Source organism: Palaemon carinicauda, chromosome 37 (assembly GCF_036898095.1).
Source record: "Palaemon carinicauda isolate YSFRI2023 chromosome 37, ASM3689809v2, whole genome shotgun sequence".
Lineage (NCBI taxonomy): Eukaryota > Metazoa > Arthropoda > Malacostraca > Decapoda > Palaemonidae > Palaemon > Palaemon carinicauda.
This window is the reverse complement of record NC_090761.1, coordinates 46811355-46826354: the sequence shown is the minus strand read 5'-3', so window position 1 is coordinate 46826354 and position 15000 is coordinate 46811355. Positions and strand designations below refer to the sequence as shown.

Here is a 15000-nt window from a genome sequence, read left to right as displayed (position 1 = left end):
CCTTTTACTACTGCTACTTTCCTTTTAATCTACTCCTTTTACTACCGCTACTTTCCTTTTAATCTACTCCTTTTACTACTGCTGCTTTAATTTTAAACTTTTACTACTGCTACTTTCATTTCAAGCTACTGCTTTTACTACTGCTACTTTCATTTAAGCTATTCCTTTTACTACTGCTACTTTCATTTAAGCTACTCCTTTTACATCTGCTACTTTCATTTTAAAAGTCAATAACCCTTTATGGCTTTCCTACCCTAAGATTGATGTTCTATTCGTTTTATTGAAAATTTTGCTATTCAGCATCTTTATTAGTAACCTTGAGAAATGTTATCGATGGTACAGATTGGTCATTGATCATTACAGATTGCGAAGCAGAAAGGAACCTTCGTGGAAATATTTAGAAATTCCTTCAAAACAGTTATCGTTCTATTATTATTCTTATTATTATTATTATCATTATTATTATTATTATCATTATTATTATTATTATTATTATTGTTATTATTGCCTAAGCTACAACCTACATGTAAAAGCAAATGCATAAGCTCAAGGACTCCAACAGGAAAAAAAGTTCAGGGAGGAAAGGAAATTAATAAAATATGTGAGAAGTATTAAATACGAATATAAAACATCTTCAGATTAGTAACAACGGTAATATAGATTTGTCATATATAAACTATGAAGAAAGACTCATGTCAGCCTGTCCAACACAAAAAAAAAAAAAAAAAAAAAAAAAAAAAATCTCTGCAAGTTTGAACTTCTGAAGTTCCACCGATTTAACTGCCTGATTAGGAAGATCATTCCACAATCTGGTTACAGCTAGAATAAAACTTTTAGAATACTGTGTAAGGATGGTGCAGTCTGGGAAGATCAGAATCTAAAAGATGGTCAGAATTATGAAAAATCTTATGCAACATACCTGGTGCCAGAGTTTAACATCAAGATCAGGATTAAAAAATTAACACAGTAAGTTTTTGCTTTATTATTATTATTATTATTATTATTATTACTATCCAAGCTACAACCCTAGTTGGAAAAGCAAGATGCTATAAGCCCAGGGGCTCCAGCAGGGAAAAATAGCCCAGTGAGGAAAGGAAATAAGGAAATAAATAAATGAAGAGAATAAATTAACAATAAATCATTCTAAAAACAGTAACAACGTCAAAACAGACATGTCATATATAAACTATTAACAACATCAAAAACAAATATGTCATAAATAAACTATAAAAAGACTCATGTCCGCCTGGTCAACAAAAAAGCATTTGCTCCAACTTTGAACTTTTGAAGTTCTACTGATTCAACCACCCGATTAGGAAGATCATTCCACAACTTGGTAACAGCTGGAATAAAACTTCTAGAGTAGTGCGTAGTATTGAGTCTCGTGATGGAGAAGGCCTGGCTATTAGAATTAACTGCCTGCCTAGTATTACGAACAGGATAGAATTGTCCAGGGAGATCTGAATGTAAAGGATGGTCAGAGTTATGAAAAATCTTATGCAACATACATAATGAACTAATTGAACAACGGTGCCAGAGATTAATATCTAGATCAGGAATAAGAAATTTAATAGACCGTAAGTTTCTGTCCAACAAATTAAGATGAGAATCAGCAGCTGAAGACCAAACAGGAGAACAATACTCAAAACAAGGTAGAATGAAAGAATTAAAACACTTCTTCAGAATAGATTGATCACCAAAAATCTTGAAAGACTTTCTCAATAAGCCTATTTTTTGTGCAATTGAAGAAGACAGAGACCTTATATGTTTCTCAAAAGTAAATTTACTGTCGAGAATCACACCTAAAATTTTGAAAGAGTCATACATATGTAAAGAAACATTATCAATACTGAGATCCGGATGTTGAGGAGCCACCGTCCTTGACCTACTTACAATCATACTTTGAGTTTTGTTAGGATTCAACTTCATACCCCATAATTTGCACCATGCACTAATTCTAGCTAAATCTCTATTAAGGGATTCACCAACCCTAGATCTATATTCAGGGGATGGAATTGATGCAAAGAGAGTAGCATCATCTGCATATGCAACAAGCTTGTTTTCTAGGCCAAACCACATGTCATGTGTATATAGTATGAAAAGTAATGGGCCAAGAACACTACCCTGTGGAACACCGGATATCACATTCCTATAATCACTATGGTGCCCATCAACAACAACTCTTTGAGATCTATTACTTAAAAAATCAATAATAATGCTAAGAAACAACCCACCCACTCCAACTGTTTCAGTTTGAAAACAAGGGCCTCATGATTAACAGGGTCAAAGGCAGCACTAAAATCAAGGCCAATCATACGAACTTCCCGACCACAATCAAGGGATGTCTGTACAGCATTGGAGATTGTAAGAAGGGCATCACATGCTCCAAGGCCTTTACGAAAACCAAATTGCAAACTAGGGAGTAGACAATTACCTTCAGCACACCTATTAAGACGTTTTGCCAGAAGACGTTCAAAAACTTTAGATAATATGGGAGTTATGGAAATTGGGCGGTAATCAGTGGGACTTGAGCTACCACAAACACATTTACATAGAGGAGTAACATTACCAATTCTCCAACTAGTGCTAAAAGCTCCTCTTCTTGCTAACTTGCGCAAAATAACAGATAACTTTGGAGCTAAGAAATCTGCTGTCTTTATAAAAAACAAAGGAAAAATACCATTTGGGTCTACACCTCCATAAGCATCAAGGTCCATCAACAGAGCTTTAATCTCACGAGATCGAAAAGCTAAACTAGTTAGTTTAGCCTCAGGAAAACAGGAATGAGGAAGTTCAAGTTTTTCATTACTCTGTTTACTGTCAAAAACATCAGCCAAAAGGGTTGCCTTTTCCTTTGGACAGTGAGTGACTGAGCCATCTGGTTTAAGTAAAGGAGGAACTGTTGCATCTACACCAAAGAGTGCAGATTTAAGGGTAGACCACCATTTATGTTCCTGAGTTGTACCAGAAAGTGTTTCTTTTATGGTTAAATTGTACTCCTTTTCAGTTGAGGCATAAACTCTCTGAGCAAAAGCTCGAAGCTGAGTATAGTTGTTCCAGGTCAAATCTGATCTGTTCCCCTTCCAAAGATGATAGGCCTCCTGTTTCTCCAAATAAGCACGTCTACAATCATCATTGAACCACGGTTTGTCCTTCACTCGATACCTTAGCACACGAGAAGGGATACGCCTATCAATTATGTTGACTAGATTCTCATTCAAATGGACAACAGGATCTACACTATTATATAATTGTGACCAATTCAAGCACAAAAGATCATGTAAAATCCCATTCCAGTCTGCTTGGGATTTCATATAAATTTTACAAGAATATGATATATCAGGGACAGGCTGCTCAGTCTTCACTACTAATGATATCAAGGCATGATCAGATGTCCCGACTGGAGAACCAACCTTGCTAGTTATAACGCCAGGGGAGTCAGTGTATACGAGGTCCAAGCAATTACCAGACCTGTGAGTAGCTTCATTTATGATTTGCTCACAGCCTGATTCAGAGGCAAAGTCTAAAGCTCTTAAGCCATGGCGATCGGTAGGAGAGATAGAACTTAACCACTCCCTATGGTGAGCATTAAAATCACCAACAAAGACAAAAGAAGCCTTTCTATCGTCTTCTTGTATCTTAGCCATAATGGTAAGAAGACAATCGAAGATAGAATCTTCTATGTCTGGATTCCGGTAGATCGAACACAAATAAAAGTTGTTATGCCTGCCACAAACTTTTATTACCTGAATCTCATGACATCCACATTGATAGCAGGACTTATGAGAAGCAGGGTCCTAATATACACCGCCATTCCCCTGGCCCTAGGGATGGCATCACGTTTCAACATTATTGGCTTCTTAAAACCAGTTATAAGGAGCTCAGATGAGTGCCTCATATTAGAAACCAAAGTTTCTGATCACAAAAGAATATCATACTGTCTGGACGCAACTGTAAGGTCTTGGATATTTGCATGAAGACCACGAATATTGCAATACAGAAGACGACATTGACGAAATCTAGGACGTACTGGTCCCGGATTTCGCTCAATGTCTCCAGACAGCATAAGAATTAATAGAAATAAAAAAGAGACAGCATACTTAAAAACTAGATTAACAAGAATTATAACAAAAACAATACGTACAGAATTATAAACAAAGTGATTGATGATACCCATAGACTATAGTAAAAAGTCGGAAAAAACTGGTCAACATGGAGGAGCCGATACACCATGCAAGGCTAGCATAATTGTTCCTCCATACACTGACACCATATTCATGACAGCCATTTACACATAAAATACCAACAGAAAAAGAATATGTATAAAAGTAAACATAATAACACAGGTCAATATTAAAGCAAAATCTGAAACCTTCCAGTTCAATAGTAAAGTCTTGACTAAAGTAAAATAATATTTAAAATTTCATTCGATACTTTAATGGGGTCAATAAATGTGCTATGGTCACTGGAGTGTCAAGTTAGCACCAGGTACAGTTAAGTAAATTGTCAGTTGTATATCGAAGTGATTTATTGCCGTTATGCAAGGAAATAAAAAAGAACACAGAATTCCTAAAAAGTGACAAATTCCTTGCAGATTCTATACAATCGTTTTAAAGCCTTAACAAGGTCGAATGACCTCAATCACTAAAATTTAACAAAGAAGTAGTTTTTTGTATTGTCAGACGAGCATACTTTTTAGGTATCATGCCTATAAGTAACATTACTTGGGAGGAGCTCTGATATCATAGCTTGAAGGACTCATGGAACAGGAGCTAACAAAATTCATACGTTTGCTTGCTTGTTTTTTATGTTTCTATTAAAATTCCCTTTGATATAATTTTCCCTCTCTCAAGACGAAGTAATCCTGATCCCAAAAGGGGTTTGATAAACCCTTTTTTCATACATGTCACCGATCCTTTGATCTCAATCTGTCTTGGTGATAAATGGCATCGCACCTACGATCAAACGCCGTATTTTCAGCAAAGCAAAACTATTTCAAAAGATTCGGCGGTACTTCTTTCATCCAAAACGAAGCCAAGTGCGAAATATTTCTGTCTTAAAGGAATCTGAAGGTCCCTGAATAGTCGTAGTACGTTACGAGCAGTACCAGCTATTGTTATCTTTGGCAGCAATGACTGGGAATGACTTTTCCGTTGAATTAATCAAACACAACTTATTGGCTACGATTTCGACGCTTCACTTATGTTCACGGTTAAGACAGAAGGTTTGTTTAGTAAAAATTATAAATCAATTAGCGTTGTAAACAAATATTCCTGAAGCAAGCACAAGATGATGGCTAGAAAAAAGGTACTGCAGTAGCCTCATCCAAGCCATCCAAGTTTTTCGCTAATTTTTTTAACATTTCTCAATGTGACCAGGAAGTCATAAAACTAATATAATTAGACGTCCATGTAAAGACATCAACAACAACGATAGGTCAACAAAATAATAAATAACAACAACATTTATACCATCGAAAGATCGTGTCTCATAAGGTGAATGTTTCTCTTTGCATATATATTTCGAATATATTTTCAAAAGCTCTTTTTGGTGTAACGTTATGCACGTCTTGAACAAAGACAATCTTCTGCACAGTCATTGCTCATTACCCGACAGCATCAAACAAAATGTTGACATTCGTGGTCCATGATTCGTAGAATTTACGCAATGTGTAAATGAGGTCGACCTGTTTTGCATACTCGCTGTGTTTTATTTACATTTTTTGGACCGAAGTCCGAGCAAATTAATGCGCCTCTCGGCAGCTGGGTCTGTTGAAAGCTATTTCAAGAACAGTAAGTGAATTATGCCATTGTGGTTATGACACCATTTTTGCATAGAACTCGCAGTTATGTGTCGAATACAATGAACGCGTGTCATACAATATCTATTGTCTCACAAAAATATATAATTCTCTTTTAAAGGATTTAAGGCGCCTATTTTCATATTTCTGTTCATTTTCTATTTTGTCTTTTTTTATGTTTATGATCTCATTATTTATTCTGTACTACTATACCCGACCCACCAAAATTTACGGCTAAATATTTAGATAAATATGCACACACACGTACCCCCTCTCACCAAGGTATGACTACTCCCACTCCCTACTACCAGAGGGGCAAGGAAAGCTGAGCGTGACCGGAAAGAAATATATTCATATATAACCCGACATTTACTCTTTATTATACTGTATACGGGAGATGTGTTTACTGCTCTACCTAGGAACCGGTCGACGCCAACTGTGATTTGCAACACAAAAATTCGTTGACTTGAAACAAACAAATAAACGAGAAGCTAACATTTAAGCATAAATTACGGCATCCCAGAAATGTACTTTCTCCCACGAAATGACATTGAGTTTTATAATGACCATAAACCGATCCTCTAACCAAAATAGCCACTGAGAGAGAGAGAGAGAGAGAGAGGAGAGAGAGAGAGAGAGAGTGTAAGCTATAATTTTTACGGCCGACATTTTTAGCGTCTTAATCCAGCGAACCCAGCGACCTTTAAAACATCCCTGAACGCATCCCTGGGGTCCCGCCCTTGTCCCGTCTTAGTATCCTTTGCCGTTCCTTTGTGCCCCAGACATAACAGGAAGCCATTATGGCTGTATTGTTATTGTAAACCATGGCAACCTGTGGTTACTATCTACATGAAGTAGTCTGTTCCATTTATATTTCTTTATAACAAAACGATGTTTATAATAAATAAAAGTATATTCTTAAATACATTGATAATGTACTAACCATGTTTGCTTCTCTCCAAAAGTTCGTTTTAGGGAAAGATAAGATGTGATACACTGAAGAGATGTGGACCTGAGATGTCTTTGGTTGATGGCAGTTTTCAAAAGAGACGAAATGAAAGAAGTTTTGAAGTGATAAAAGACGATGAGAAGAACCAGACGTGACTAGACTTCCAGTAAAGATTCCAGGGAGATTTCACTCTGAAAGGGGAATCCTTAATCATTTGTTAATGGTTGCTTCAGTGATAATTGGGGAAAAAATCGAAGTTATGTAAGGGGAATAGACAAGAAAAGTGATGAAGTGTGAGCAATCGGAAAAGTCCAGAAAATATTTGGAACGTGAAACCTTCCAGGTTTAATCAAGATGTTGATCTTCCAGCCATCCAACACTGGGTGGTAAAAATACCAGATCCTGTCAATGCAAAATCCTCTCGTTGAGGACAGTGGGTGAGAAGCGAGGATAAGCCGTTGTTCGGATGGAGCGAGATAAGAGAGGATTACATCTTGCCGCTGGTGGGGTTATCCTGACCCTGCTGGCTTTTGTGGCCGGCCTGGTCGCGGCTGTCACCAGTAACTGGGCCACTTTTACAGGTAAGTTCAATTTCCTTTCATGTTGTCATTTTATAAGATGTTGGTATGTGGCTGGATAATGTTTTCAGTGATAAAATAAACCATAGGTTTTATATTTTGGGAAGTATACATCTCTCTCTCTCTCTCTCTCTCTCTCTCTCTCTCTCCAGTCATACAATATATCATAGGTATTATTTTAAGGGAAATTTACCCTTCAAATTACACACACATATAATATATATATATATATATATATATACATACATACATATATATATGTATATATATACATATATATATATATATATATACATACATATATATATATATATATATATATGTATATATACATATATACATATATATATATATATATACATATATTTATACATATATACATATATATATATATATATATACATATATATTATTCTCTCACCTTGACGACAAAATTCTTGCAAGGTAATAATATTTCTAGTGGCACCTGGTGAAAGTTAATTTCGGATATGACCATGGTATTTTGCAGAAAGTGCAAAAAATATAATTGAATTCTTTCCGTTATAACCAAACCAGTCTTACAGAGCCATCTTGTAAGGAAACTAAACACAGGAAGGTGTCAATCATCCCCCTGACGGCATTAGTCAGAAAACCTCATTTGGAATTAGGAAAAAAAAAATCTTTGTAATTATTCAATGTATGTACGTGTGTACATTATATGTGTGCAAATGTGCACATCTAGATATGAGAGGAGGATCCTATGACAAATGAAACATAGCTTAAACCCTAAATTATGTTACTACTTCAATTTACGCCTTGACTCTTATGACTTGTTTTTTTCTAATGTTAGGTATGTGATGTGCAAGTGTTTAATGCACACACACACACACACACACACATATATATATATATATATATATGTGTGTGTGTGTGTGTGTGTGTATTATACACCTCCTAAAATCCGGATTCTCTCTACCTCGGGATCAGAGACCCAAGGGGGAATCAACTTATAGAAAACAGCTTCTGGTCGGCAAAGGAATCGAACCCTGGCTCAAGAAATTGAGGTTCCATTGATTTAGCGACTCAAGGTAGAGAAAATCCAGATATTAGGTGTATAACATATGGCTTATATGAATATATATGAAAAGCACGTCTGATGTGCAAAATTATCAAATATATAAATATATATATATATATATATATACATATATATATATGTATATATGTATATATATATATATATATATACATATATATATATATGTTTATATATATATATATATATGTATATATATATATATATATATATAGTGTGTGTGTGTGTGTGTGTATGAATGTTTGAAAACAAACTAAACATAATTTGTAAATTATGCATCAACATCTTTCTGTCATTTAACCTATAGTAAATTCTACCTTTGGTTACTCTTGTGAAAAGAACTCGTATTAAGATGTATCAGCCACTCCCGTAAGATTTATAAAAATTTCAAGATCCTTCAACGATGACTTATCAAATGTCTTACACGTATCTAAGTCCTGACATCCTTCCCGCCCTTTTCCCCCCAACTACGCATCTCTGCAGGGAATTCCTACCGGCACTGGGAATCGAGTATTTCCGAACAGTTCCTTTGTTCGGTTTGAGCTGGTTAATGCTTGACTGAACCAGATGCTTTTATCGAAAAAAATTATTATTGTCTTAAAGAAACTTCCCCGGGGAATATCGTTACAGTATGGGACGGTTCTTCTACGGAATCATAATTTCTTCTTTAGGCTGACGATTTTTCTTTTTGTATTTTCTTTTTAGTAGTTATTAACTTAATCCTTCAAATATTTTTTTTTAGGATTCCTATAATTAATTCCATTGGCCATAAAAAATATTGAAAGTAATGCTATTGTAAAACTGGTTATAAAAAGGGGTATAGACTCTATTCTTTATAGACTCTGTTCTTATAATACCTTTGCTAATGTTAAAATTCTAAAGATTTTCTTCCCACCTTTGAGGAATTATGAATACAGTTATGTATTACCTGTGTCTCAGTTACTTCGGCTATTTAGACACTGATACCCAATGAAAGCTTAGCGAAAAGATGCAATATATATTTCTAATAGTACTTGTCACAATATAATTCAGTATTATCACTGAACTACAATATCCCGCTTAGGAGGGTAACATCTTTCCGTTTCTCAGATTATCTATTAGAAATTATAAGCAGGGTTTAAATTTGAACATGTAGCTATTACCTTAGATGCTGCTGCTTTTTACCCTAGATTACCTTAAAACTTTTCCAAGTGCCTTAAATTTAAAGCTAGTAAAACCGAAATCACCTTACAGATATCATCTTAAATGTATCTTGAAACCACGCAAATTACCTGAAACTAAGGTAACTACCTTAAAAAGTTTAAACCCTGGATATAAGTCCTGTGCCCTTTTTTAACCCTGGATATAAGTCCTGTGCCCTTTTTTAACCCTGGCAGCGAAGAACCACAAAATTTGAACTACCACGTCCACAATTCACGACTTAGGGAAACGGACATAGAAGCGATTTTTCAGGGAAAAAAAATCTTATTCACGTGTATCTAATCGATATTTTGTTGATAACTGAACCAGCAAGTCATGGGGGCCATATTATCATTATTATTGTTTGAAGTTACCGTAATGCCGGATCATATGCTGGCATTTTTGTTAATCAGACTTGCAAAACATCTCTGGAGGCGATTTGGCCTTTCGCAAATGCGTAGATGGTTCTGTCCGGTGGTCTCATGATCCTCTACTCGCAAGACTCCTGCACTAAGGTTAGCCAGGTAGAAAAACTAGCTGGACGTTCCTGACCTTGCTCAAACTTGGTGTTCTCGCCAATGACGATTCATTTACAGAGGCCAATTGGTTTTAATTCCTTTCTAGTGCAATTAAATTCCACAGAGCCCATATAAGTAACCCTGCAGGGTTGTTTAAAGGGAAAGTATGGCTAACATCTTGTAAAAACGTTTTATGTTAAATGTGTAAATATGTAAACGACGACCACGGATTATATTACAATCTGATATGCCCGAGCATATCGCGAGACGTTACATATATATATATATATGTGTGTGTGTGTGTGTGTGTGCGCGCGCGTGCGTATGTATGTATATATATATATATATATATGTATATATATATATATGTTTATATATATATATATATATACATATATATATATATACATATATATATATATATATATTTTACAATACATAGGCCTATATATATATATATATATATACATATATCTATCTATCTATCTATATATATATATATATATATATAAATACAATGTGTGACAAGTATCAATACATAGCTAAGCTACTGTCGACATTAGCAAGTCAAGACACAATAGGCTTTGATAGTCATGGTATCCTAGTTGGAAGAGATCCCTTCACCCGAGGCAGAATATTGGTATAGGATGTTGTTCGGAAGTTCTGAACCTAAAAGGGGTATACAAAGGAGGACCTGGGACATTAAATTCCATAAACACAAAGGACTGGAATAGCATTAATATCGAGTAATGGAAGTCAAGTCACTGAAGTTTTAAGCGTAGTTTTTTTTTTTTTTTTATTAATTGGACGTGTGTAGAATATCTTTTTTAACAATGCAGTCCTGGCTGGGGCTAGCTAGTTTGAAATATTAAAAAATTAAGTTTTTGTTGATATCGTCTTTTTAGCGGCTAGATTATACTGAAAAGACAGCTATATTCTGCATAATTATTCAATCACACAACTTGACTATATTTTTTTTCTGAATAACCCCACCAACATCACATAAATAAATATTTTCATTCACGAAATTGACTATCCAATTTCTGTTGTGTAGACGTGAAGGCCAATTAAATAACCCTACCTGAATCCATTATTATTATTATTATTATTATTATTATTATTACTTGCTAAGCTACAACCCTAACTGGAAAAGCAGGATACTGTAAGTCCAAGAGCTCCAATTAGAAAAATATCCCAGGGAGGAAAGGAAATAAGGAAATAAATGGAATCGAGTGCCTAAATGTACCTCAAGCAAGAGAAATCTAACCCAAGACAGTGGAAAACTATGGCACAGAGGCCATGGCACTACTAAAGACTAGAGAACAATGGTTTAATTTTGGAGTCCTTCTCCTAGAAGAGTTACTTACCATAGTTAAAAGAGTCTCCTCTACCCTTACCAAAACTAAAGTAGCCACTGAACAATTATAGTGCAGTAATTAACCCCTTGAGTGCAGATGATACGAGGAAAGAGGGGAATGTGTAAAGAATAGGCCAGACTATTCGGCGTATATGTAGGAAAACGAAAAATGAGCCGTAACAAGAGAGAGGGATCCAATGTAGGACTCTGTGGCCAGTCAAAGGACCTAATAAGTCTCTAGCGGTAGTATCTTAATGGGTGGTTGGTGCCTTGGACAAAAAAAAAAAGAATATATATATATATATATATATATATATTGGTGGTGTTTTTACTGTAAAAATGCAATAGAGAAGGGTAGATTCTTATAAAAGGGTGGTGCATGGGATTAAGGAGCAGGAACAAAGATTCAAAGAAGCTCCGAAGCTAGATAGTTAATATATAGATTTTGTTACACTGCCCTAACCTGACAAGAGGCAATGAATACTACATTTTGAGCAGATAGCAACATTATAATTATGGTATAAGTAAAATGTTATATGCGAAAGTCTAGATATTCACAATGATGTTTTAGTTCAAACTAAAGGAAGGAATAAAGAGGCGGGATGACATGCTTCTTCTACTAAGGTCAAGGTAGAAGTGAAGAGGAATGTGAAGAGAAAGTTTCGTGCCGCGAGGGAGACCACGGGCGTCTTGTAGAGTCCGGTTATCAATGCCAGTCAAGTTTCTTCAATGCACTTCTTATGTTACATTTTCTAGTGTATATATATATATATATATATATATATATTTATACATATGTATGTATATATATGTATAAATATAAATAAATATATATATACATATGTATGTATGTATGTATGTATATATATGTATAAATATAAATAAATATATATATACATATGTATGTATGTATGTATGTATATATACATACATATATATATATATATATATACACACATACATACATACATATGTATATATATATATATATATGTGTGTGTGTGTGTGTGTGTGGCGTTAAAAATCGAAAACAACATTCATATATCTTTAAAATATCTAACCGTTAAAATAATTAATAAATAACAATAAACTTACTCATTGTATATTAATTAGAAAAGATTGAAGAAACCAAATATAAGAAACGTATGAATCCATAACAATTTGATGGCAAACCAGATGTGGGAAAATACCAAATGAATTCAAAGGGGAGAATAAGTTGTTACGGAAACGGAAGAAGAGATTGTGAATGGAATTAAGGTCGAATACCCGCTGCCCTTGTAATAATTGTCTGCAACTTCCAGATCAGGTCCTACGCATTCCCCCCCCAGTCCCTACCAATGTCTCCCCCGAACTAGGAGTGACGGTGTTGTTGTCTTACAGATATTAGGTGATGGAAAACTGAGGGAAAGAATTTATCATAATAACATTAGGCTTTACATTGATAGATGGTGACTCATTTACTACCGGGTTTGTATCTTGTTTGTAGGTCTTGTTTATCGTGGAGACCTTACACTAGCTTTCTCTCTCTCTCTCTCTCTCTCTCTCTCTCTCTCTCTCTCTATCAAACTTGTTTGTTTTCTGTCTATACCAAACTGCATTTCTCTCTATAAATGTACCAACTTAGGATAATTCGTGTTAGTTAGATATGTATGTTCCTTTTTGTCTAATAACATTAAGTTCTTCTCTGTGAAATTCACGTAACTTGTAAATGTATCCTTTCTAAATCGGTTAGAATTGTATACACTGCACGTATACTAGAGCTATAGATGTATCTTTCCAAACCATGTCACACTCAACTTTCAATTAACCCGGCCATTGTCATTTCCCCCATAAAAAATTTTATACAGTGCAAATGTCTAATCTTTAAAATGTTACCCTGAAATTATTTCTGTGAGATACCTGAATTATGTTATAGTTTAATACTTTTATGAAAACAATCTTGTATTTTCAATATATTGTATATTTTACTAACACACACACACACACACACACACACACATATATATATATATATATATATATTAATAAGGATGACTTAATACATACAATATGACTTTCCATATGAAAACATGGATGCGTTTACTGTAAAGAAAACTTCCCCTCTTCATATGCCTACACTGATGCCTTTAACAATGGTTAATCGAATCCCCTTACATACACGCCATTCACGTCTATCTCCCAAGCATATATGTGATTGCTGGATATTAAGACCATTTTCCCTCATAACAGCTGTGTATATTACTTTTTCAACCAATTAATTATCCTCTTTTCTTTCCACATGATCAAAACATTTTAAAACACACTGATCCATCCTTTCAGTCAGTAAATTATGTTTCCTTCGTAGAGAACACAGTACTTATTAGAAATTAACTCAGGGATGCGGCATAAATCATCTCTCTCTCTCTCTCTCTCTCTCTCTCTCTCTCTCTCTCTCTCTTTTAAAGCTGTTAGGAAATGTGGGTGAAAGAAGAATGGTGGTAGTTAGCTAACTAACAATAGAGAATGATGGCAATTAGCTAACTAACAATAGTAAGGAATAGCTTGGAAAGTTAAGTATTATTAAGAGTAATGCAAAGGGTCTTTGTGTTCAATATAAATCAATATTATCTATTTCCCCCTCTTATTATTAATATTCAAGGCCCCATCTCCTCGGTTTCCCAGTTGCCCTCATGCCAGCTATTACTCGGACACCCCCATTAATAACTGCTTTTAATATATTGTAACCTTGCACTTTCATCTATTGTAATTTCTCTCATATCTCCCATCACCCCATCCATAAACTTACTGAACAGCCATGACACACCATTGTCAACACAGTATATGTCACATACTCCACTTTCAGCACAACTTATTTTCTCTATAAAATACATTCTTAACATTTTTCACATCACCTCTCTATCAATTCTATTCTAGATTTTTTTTTAAGATTATTCATAATATGTCAAGCGTATTTTTAAACGTTCAATGTTTAAGAAGGTTGAAAAATACCCATATCTGATCTATATAAAAATTAGCGAATTGGAACTAAGAGTAAATATCGAGTTCCTTACAAAGTTTGGATGGAGACCAAGACATCATTAAAAGCTTTTAAACCAGTTTATGGAGATTCTTCATCATCTAAGACAGTCGTTTGTGACTGGATAAAGCCCTTTTAAAGTCAGCAAAAAAAAAAAAAAAAAAAAAATCCACACCAACTAATGAAGAAACTTTGGCCTCTGTGAACAATCTTGTGGAAGAAGATCGGCAAATCATAATTTAGGAAATTTCCAATAAAGTTGGAATATCCCATGGCTCAGCATTTTCTAATTCTGAATCAAAATGTTAGTCTCAGTGAACTTCCAGCCTGTTGGCTACCAAAAAGGCGCGTGAGGACCATGTGGCAAAAAAAGTTGACCTCTCTCTAGAATATTTAACAAAGATTGAAGAAAGCAAAGCTTATTTTTTGGCAGAATCTTCACTGGAGATGAGTCATGAATTCATTAAGATGACCTAAAGCCAAGAATCAGACTAATTAATTTCAAATATGAGAGATCTTCCCAGAAGG

The 15000-nt window shown here is 34.7% G+C and overlaps 2 protein-coding genes across 6 annotated transcripts in view; one reads left to right on the top strand and one right to left on the bottom strand.

Moving 5' to 3' along the window:
* The window catches only part of trsn (translin), a 223885-nt gene that overhangs the window by 147135 nt on the left and 61750 nt on the right, over nt 1-15000 (bottom strand). The window lies entirely within an intron of this gene.
* Nucleotides 1-15000, top strand: part of LOC137629617 (uncharacterized) — a 139279-nt gene that overhangs the window by 77934 nt on the left and 46345 nt on the right. For all 5 annotated transcript variants that reach the window (XM_068361112.1, XM_068361110.1, XM_068361113.1 and 2 more), the window contains exon 2: nt 6766-7330. In XM_068361112.1, the coding sequence (XP_068217213.1) occupies nt 7216-7330 (115 nt within the window). In that variant the 5' untranslated portion in view covers nt 6766-7215. The remainder of the gene's footprint in view (nt 1-6765; nt 7331-15000) is intronic.